At 44.0% G+C, this 9041-nt stretch overlaps 1 protein-coding gene across 2 annotated transcripts in view; it reads right to left on the bottom strand.

Annotated features, from left to right (window-relative positions):
* Positions 1-7810, bottom strand: part of LOC104043166 (ran-binding protein 3-like) — a 61930-nt gene extending 54120 nt beyond the window's left edge. Inside the window, exons 1-2 of one of the 2 annotated variants that reach the window (XM_064469238.1) lie at positions 7709-7810; positions 569-624 (exon numbers count right to left, since the gene is read on the bottom strand). In XM_064469238.1, coding sequence (XP_064325308.1) covers positions 569-624; positions 7709-7730 — 78 coding nt within the window. In that variant the 5' untranslated portion in view covers positions 7731-7810. The remainder of the gene's footprint in view (positions 1-568; positions 625-7708) is intronic. The other variant, XM_064469239.1, reaches the window with a different exon arrangement.
* Positions 7811-9041: the final 1231 nt, after the last annotated feature.

Genomic DNA, 9041 nt, shown 5'->3' on the forward strand with positions numbered 1-9041 from the left:
GAACACCTTCTAGCAGACCAGAGCACAGCTCCAGTCCACCCCAACGGTATGTAACAGCTACCACAACCCAAGGGCAGGGGACAGGAACACATGGCAGGGGTAGAGGGATGGGCGAGGGAACAGGATTACCATTTTCCATGGTAATTAGACACTTCACAGCTTACTACCCAAAGATGAGATGCATTTAAATATACTGAGGTGAAAAGCAATAATCTAGACCATGGTTCTCTTTGCTTTGTCTTAACTCTACTACCAGAAATAATTTTTCTAGTTTTGTCATGCAACTGCAACTGTCAGCACTCCTTTGCCAGCTGTTCCTTTCAATATACAGCTTTGAAGAGACTTTCTCCCAGATTTGGTCCATCTTCTGTCTGAAGAGCTACCCATTTCATGCCACCATCATACATCCTCCCACTTTTAGCCCTCCAGTACCTCTTCACTCTAAGCCCATTAATAATGTTAACGCTCTATTATCCATCTTCAACTTCAAAGCAATATAGACAAACAGCTGCTCACCATGGAATGAGTCAGGGATACAGAACAAAAAAAAACCATATCAACATCTTACCTTCTGTGCTTTATCCTTCTGAAATACAAAGACAGGTGGAGCAATGGCAGGTTTTTCTGTAAAAAGAGAAATAATTTGGGTTTTTTCCAACCACGTTCATTCTTGACTAATATGAAAGTGTTCGGTTCTATGATGCTTCTACTGACAATGAATCCCTAAACCAGTTAAATCCCAGTTACACAAATTGTTTCTACCAGTTCCTGGTAACACGTTATTATAAGGATTTGATCTTCAGAAGGAAACTGAGTTTGTATTGTTCTTAAAACACAATGTCTGAAAGCTATTTGTCTTTTCCCTCCAGAGCTCTCTTTCAAACCAGTACTTTTACCGTACTTAGGTACACCACAAGGAAAGGCCCTCAGCTGCATGTAACAAGGAAAGCAGACCTGCAGTAATTAGTGACACAGAGACAGTAAGTCCCCAATCTGAAGATCTGGAACTCGTACAAACCACTTAATTTCTTCTGAATGGTGGTAGGCTGTCAAACCAGTCTGGAAAACAACTGAATCCACAGAACTTCCTGCAGTTTATTCATAAGATTCAGACACTTCAACCTGCATGAATAATTACAAAAACCTCAAGAGCCGACTTTCACAGGCTAAATTCCTTTAACATATTCACTGTCGAGTCATTAACTACCAACATATGCACTATGTGCTGTCAGAAAAATGTATGTACTGTTAAACCTACTCAGCTTGCTTCACAAGCCTTGGAAACCAAAACACAGAAACAGAAAATAGCAGCTTAATGGCTCAGGGAGAGGTATCATCTTCAAGTCTATTTAACATGAGACTTAACTCAGATACATGACCATGTGGTAGCTGTACCAAACTCTGCCATGTCAACCATGTTTCCTGCAACTAGTCAAAACATAGCCTTATTTCACCTCTCCACCCCTTCACACCAATGCAACCATAGCAGTTGGTGGCATCTCTAGCAGCCACAATAGTTATTTTTGCAACACAAAGTTTTAAACCTTCACTGCAGCATGAAATGACACATTACTAAAAAATCCAATGGGTATTTTGAGCATATAGATGCAAAAACCACATCCCTTTTGAATCCACATTTGAAGGCCACATAAGTGAAAAGATAAGGTAAAACTGCACAAAATGGGGGCAGGGGGAAACCCTGTGTAGTTACCAGGCTCACAGAGTAAATCCAATGGCAAAGCAGTGACAAAGGACAAGAAAGCATTCTTCTCCTTTGCCACCAAGACCATCGTGTCGCTACCATAAGAGTACCGGATAACTCAGGTTGGAAGGAACTGCAGGATGTCTCTAGTCCAACCTCCTGCTCCAAGTAAGGTCAGCTATGAAGTCAGACCAGGTTAATCAGGTTATCCAATCTAGTCTTAACTTCCAAGGATGGAGGCTGAGCAGCCTCCCAGGGTAATCTCTTCTACTCCTTGACTGTTCTTATGGCGAGAAAAAAAAACCCAACTTTTTCCCCTCTATCCAGTCTGAACATCTCATTCCACCTCTAACCTTTTATCTTTTGTCCTTCCAACATACACCACTGGGATGAGCCTAGCTCTGACTTTTTAATAACCTCCTCATAGACCCTAGAAAGCTCCAAATGTGCTTCTCTGAAGCTTTCTCTTCTCTAGGCTGAACAGGCCCAGTGCCTTCAGCCTCTCCTCACAGGTCATGCAACCCAGATCACTATTTTGGTGACTCAGTTTCATCTTTAGATTTTAGAAGGAACCCAGGCCCCATGTCACAAAATCAACTCTCAAGTCCTCACCGGACCCACTGGAGCCAGGTTATTACAAGGTAAATTTATTTTTAAAGCTGTTGCAAACATTTCCTTTTTAATGTAATTTGGAGTAAATTTAAAAGTGCAATAGTGCCTGACTATATGGAAACCTATGAGAGGCAGAATAAAAAAAACACTGAGAAACTTCCAGGCAAGCAAGTCCTTGCTTGGATCTGAAGAAGCAATCTTCACCACTAAAAGCATATAAGTTGACAACAACTGCTCTGACTAACTTATTATAATACAGCACCTGAGAGGAAAGAGTAGATCATACCTGTGAACAATGAAAGAGTATTAAAAAAAGAGAACAGCAATTAGGTTGTTAACTCACCAAAACTATTGAGTGGTAATTTATTCCCTGCAAAAGGCTTATCTGAGGGTCAAGAAAAATTTAAGTTCAAAGTTAAGTTTAATTATGCTTATTTGAGCCGCTCAGGCCTCAAAAATGTTTTTTTCACCTTAATACTATTTTAAGTTATAAAGAGCAGAATAATTGTGCTAAAATAAGCATATTAAATTAGATATGGACAATTTGTGGCATTATAAAATTCTAAAGGTGTTGATAACAAAATAAGACTCTTCCAATAGCTACGAACAGACTGAAAGCAATGAGCAAGCTACCACACCAACAGCTGATCTCCAAAAAAGATCCCCACAAGCAAAGTCCAATCATACTTCATGTCAGAAGGCACAAGAAACATGACTGGATCACTTATAGCCAGACTTCACACATGATGCTATGGTGAATACAACTGACATCGGAAAACAGGTACTTCTGCCTCATTTTCAAAACTTTGACAAGTTGCTTTTTATGAAGTAAAACATCTGATGTTCTCATTCACCTTCAAACCCGTTATTTTTGTCTCCTATAGCATGAGTAAGCAGGCTACTTCCAGACGGTACCTCCACAGCTGGCACGGGAAGGTAGAATGCCTCTTACATATTTAAGATGAAATAAAAATTCCATACACCACATTTAAAGCACAATCCTTTCATGTTAGCAGAGCACATGTGATGTCATTTCCCAAGCCCTTGCAGCATTAATAGAAGTTACCCTCCGCATTAGGTAATTTTGCTCTTTCAGCTCAGGTACTTCACATAAAGCAAATGGTACAAGTCAGAAATGGGAAAAAAAGTAGCTTATTTTCACATGACAAGAAGAAAACCACGAAGCAGCCCAACTACTTTGCAATGTAGATAAAATATTTATAAAGAACTCCAAAAAGCATGAATAAAATTTTTAAGTATTTAGACAGTTCTATCTCGTAAATGAAATAGTACTTTATGGTGTTTGGGTACAAATTATTAGGATATCTCAAAAAACACACCCCAAAACAAATCACTCAGTCTAACTTTGTATCCACTAGCTTATCACCACGGGGGAAAAAAGCTCTTGTTTATAGGGTCTGCAAACATCAGGGACAGTGGTGCATACCGGCTTTTTCCCCTCAAAGTAGCAACAGACCTTCCTCTCTCTGAAAGCTGGCATGAGAGAAGTAGAGTTATACAGACAGGGCAAAAAACCAAACCAAACCAAACCCCAGAAAGAGCACAGAAGCAATGTCAGCATCATACAAGCCTGGCAAAGGAACGGTACTTGTACTATGAAAGGAACTGCTTCAATTTTCTCATCTTCTGTATATTTAAGGCAGTTACACACAGTAAAATTGTTATGATCATCAACTTCACAATTTCATAAAGCCAAACAAATTGTGTTTGGTGTCTAAGGAGAGACTTTTCCAACACAGGTGGTACTGGCCCCTCCTGAAAAGGAACTGTGAAGAAAGCCATCAAGTTTTAGCCCTGAGAAAAACTTGTATATTTTCAATGACTGAAAGGTGGTAAAGTAATTAATTCTTAACACAAGGAGATCCTGTCATCTAAAGAGCAGCTTCAGCAGCAAGCTGTATGCAAACAAATTACTAGTTGTGTATTAACAGCAAGTTGATGAGAAAAGCATTCAGGTTTATGCAAATGTATGTCTAACGGGAAGCCGTCTAGTCCTCCGTGATACTTCACCACCACGTGTGGAGCATCAGTTTTAAGACATGATCCAGCTAGACTACCAGAGAACATCATACCAAAGCCTTCAGAGAAGATTTCTAATACCATTCAGTAACTACTCTATACAACAGCAACAACAACAATCATGCCTACCATTCCAAAATCCTGGTTTTCAATGATCAAACTTATCACAATGCCAGCCACCAAAGCCTTTATCACAATGCCAGCCACCAAAGCCTTTATCACAATGCCAGCCACCAAAGCCTTTATCACAATGCCAGCCACCAAAGCCTTTATCACAATGCCAGCCACCAAAGCCTTTATCACAATGCCAGCAAATCTCTGTGACAATGTTGATCAAACTTCACATGGCTGGGGAGAACTTGCTCTCTCCTCTTCTTAAGTAGCTCCACACTTACCAGCTCATCTCCTCTCACAATGAGGGATACCAAGACCAGGGCACGTTCCTAGGAAACTTCACAGAATAAATTTCTTTGGAAAGTGGCACTTGGACCACCTCATCCTTCACCCCCCTTTCTCTGCAGCAGAGGACCCCCTTAATCCAACAACCTTCTTCTGCAAGATAGAGCTTGCCATCAAACCACTACGAAAAGGGAGGTGTACAGTTTCACCAAGTCACTAGAGAAAAAGGAAAGACGAGTGGAAAAAATTCAAGGAACAATTAGAATGAAGAAAATGAAGTAGTTATGAGAATATCAGAGGGAATGCTTTTAGCATCACAGAAAAACTATCCATTCAAACAGTTCAAAGGCTTAAAGGACATTGGTAGAATGGTTACTTCAAGGCAGTATTGGCATCTCAGTGGTGATTTCAGACAGACAATAGACTAAGAGAGACATCAGAATCTAGAAGGTAAAGGTAACTAATATACTGTTGGAGAAGCAAAAACCAGTGAATTAACTGAAACAAAGGGGTGACATGGTAAAAGCAACAGGTTAAAAGAGCTTTGCATTAGTAAGATGAAAGGACACAGGCAGAACAAAACAGTACTTTTCAAGGCCAGAAGGTTTGTGGCAGTAATCAAACAGGTAAGAGTTTAAGTGAGTTTCACTTGCATGAACAGACAAGAAAAGCTACTGTTCAAACACGCTAATAAAAACAAACTGTGAGAATGACTGAAACCTCTTTCTAGGTACTTGTGTCTACTGCGCGTCAAGTAATTAGCTTTACGCCTCACAGTGAAGTATGACTGAAACAGCACTGTTGTGCAGATCAATCAAGATTAAGGAGCTTTGTTTTAATCACACTTGGTTTGTGAACATGAACATTTAGCTACCAAATACTTCAAACAAGATCTATGTGAAGCAGCAGATCAAAAAATTATCAGTACCAAAATAGTAATTTCATATATTTGAATGAAAATACCAGGGCACAAGGAAATAAAACACTCGCAGTACTGGAAAAAATAAAATATTGATGTGTTTAAGAATGAGGATAAAACAAAGTCACCCAAGAACATCGCTGCCATGTTAAAGACAGCAAATGAGGCAAGTAGAAAGACTATGGAATCCACTGACTTTCAGCAGAAGGATGCCAATTCCTGAAAGTACATGTATTTGCACTGGTATACAAAGAACAGACACCTCAAAAATGGAACCAGAGGAAGGAAAACTAACACCAGACAATGCAGCCAATGATATTAGAATGAGCAGAAGAGAATATATTTCAGAAACAAGCTGATCTTGCTTAATCTTACAAAAGATTATATCACATTCTCACTCCAAGAAGAAACAGAACAACAAAGGATGAAGATGACAAATCTGGAAGGGGAAGCGAGCACAAACTAAAGAGATTAGCAGGTGAGGGAAGTCACTGGAGTCAGGAAAGGGTCTGAAGAGGAAAAAAAGAGAAAAAGGAAGATCAAATGAAAAATGTAAGGATGACACCACCATTCACCTCCACCCCCACTGACAGACTACACAATTCTGCAGAAATTTAGAGGTAGGGGTAGAAACACGTGACAAGTCAGCATCAAAAGATGTGATAAACATTGGTAACTTGGAATTCACCATTGAGCCACTTGAGCCTAGAGTGTGGAGGTAAAGTGAGGGGCTTGCATGACTTAAGACAGCCATTCCCAAACTTCTGGTTCTAAAAGAACACAATAAACCATCAAAATTTATTATAAGGTCATTATAACGACAGTATGTGCAACAGTAAATACTGTCATTAAGTTTCTCACAAATAGTCATTACACATTTGAGTATTTCCTACTATTGTTGAGATGACCACTTATCATGCCTCCTTGTACACTGACGGCTCATCCCGAGTTTGGGATCAAACAGCCCAAGACATGCTGCATCACAGGATTTGTCAAATAACTTAACTGTAATTATTTTGTTAGCTGCTTGTAGACTTCATCTTGAAAAGCTACACCTACAGTAGATATTCGCTTCCCATTTTTTAACATTAACACCAGAACAGCAATTGCCACTGGTACAGAATTCAAGTGTAAGAAATAATCTTGAAAGAAGGAGCCTCATGTAATTTCATTTGCCTCCTTTCCAGGCATTTCCCCCCCTTTCATTAGCTGAGAAAAATGATGAGAAACAACACGGACAACTTGGGCAAACTTAGCTTTGCAGAGACTTTGAGGGAAGCTGGCCATTCTCAACGGCAAACTGTTGATGACCACTGTCACTTCAGCAACATTATACACACCCTGGAGCAGAACACCCAAATCCTACAGTAGTGCAGCCCGGGTTTTCTTAACCCTCTTCAGAGAGGAATGGGGCCACTATTTCTTTACTTCATAGGTTTTTTGATTAAAAAATTATATATATATTGTTGTACATCACCTAGTTTTACATAAGCCCCGTTATTATTCCCTTAGCTGGAGGAAAGATTAACACGAGTGGAATTAAGGGGAGATTTACGACGCTCCTAAAGTTGCGGACGACGACCCCACAAAGCACCTAGAAGAGGAGGGATACGAAGTGGCCCAGAGCCCCCCCGGGAGGGGAGCGCAGCACTCGCCGCCAGGCTCCGGAGGCGGGACCCGTTCAGCGGCGCCCGGGCCCGCTTTCGGCGCGCTGGGGGGGCGGCGGCACAACCCGCCGGCGGCCACCGCCCGGCGGAAGGCACCTGCCAGTACAGCCCTAACCACCGCCCCACGCCCCGCCCGCGGCCGAGCGGGGCCAGCGGGGAGCGCGGCGGATCAGCCGGTGGTCCCCTTTGTCCGGCCGCTCGCCCCAGAGGGGCCGGAACACAGAGAGGCGACGCTTCCGAGGGCGGACCCTCGCCCGGGCGCGCCTCCGAGAGCGGATCGCGGGACGGGACCGGGCCGGTGACGGCGCAGGGCCGGGGCGGCGGCGGGCCCGCGGCCGGCACCGCTGCGCACCGCCAGCGCCCGCCTACCTTCGTTCGCTAGGTCCGCCATTTTACTTCCTCAATCACGCCCACAATGCATCGCACAGCCAGACGGCTTCCACTTACAGCGGGCCCTGCGGGGCGGCGCATGCGCCGATTTACGGCCGTCCCGTGGCGGCGCCGCGCAGGCGCGGCTGCCTCGGCTAGGCGGCGGGCGGGGCTCACTGGGCTGCCCCGGGGCTGGGCGAAGCGCTGCGCATGCGCGGAGGCGGGCGGGGCCGCGGGGCGCCGGCTTATACTGGCGGGCGTCACTCAAGCTCGGTTTGGCTGAGCCCAGACCCCCGCGGTGACGGCTGGGCGGGCCCGAGCGGGCAGCCTGGTGGCGGTCCGCCTGTGGTGGGCAGGTTATGGGGATCCCCGCAGCCCACACCCACACTGGTCGGACTGGGGCCTCTGAGGCTGCCCATGGATCCACCTGTTCCCTGCTTGGCTGGGCCTCTGGCCTGCCTCCGAGGCCTCCCATGGCTGCAGGACCCAGAATTTTGCTTCACAAGTTAAATGGATCCTTGAGTCCATTTACTGCTTTCATTAGTGCCTCACAGTTACAGTCTTGTAGCGTTTACTGGGTAGTAATCTTCCATTCAGCCAACTACTCTGCAGCTACATAAGTTTTGGCCATACCTTCCCTAGCCTTTTCTCCAGATGGAAGAAGTCAAGCCCTTTCAGTTCATGGAATGCTGCTGCTCCATCCCAAAGAGCAACGTTTGCCATTTGCTGTGACTTCTAACTCTACCACCTCCAGAACTGCACATGCTGCTCAAAATGTAGGCGCAGCAAGGCTTTACATGGCCACAGAATGACACTGTATAGTGTATACAGTATAGAGACAGTATAGTGCACAACCACACTGGTGTTCCCGTCATTCTCTTGGTGGCACCCCATATTTTGTTGGCTTTGGTCAGCGCACCTAAGCTCCCCTGACTGCCTTGGGTAGGTCTCTGCTCACTCGGAAGGGAGCCAACAGCAGCTAGCAGGGAGGCAGGCACCAAGAGATACACAACTTTAGTCTTACCCCCAATGATTGCTTCAAGGTTGGCACACTGTACAAACAGCATCCATAGTGCCTGATCATTTGAATACATCCCTCACAAGGTATCACACTAGCATAGAGCAGAATCCGAGGGCCAGGCTCCTGATCCCTCTTGCAAGCACCGTGCATCTAAACCATCTGGTTTAGCTGCTAGGGGAGTTTTCCATTAGGAATACAGCAGCAGGACTGGCAAAAGTTAGTAAGAACAAATGAATGGCACTGATTTAGAAAAAAATACAGGATACCTATCTTTAAATTAATATCTGTTGTCAGCATTTGGTAGAACTTTTC

Source organism: Phalacrocorax carbo, chromosome 19 (genome assembly GCF_963921805.1).
Source record: "Phalacrocorax carbo chromosome 19, bPhaCar2.1, whole genome shotgun sequence".
NCBI lineage: Eukaryota > Metazoa > Chordata > Aves > Suliformes > Phalacrocoracidae > Phalacrocorax > Phalacrocorax carbo.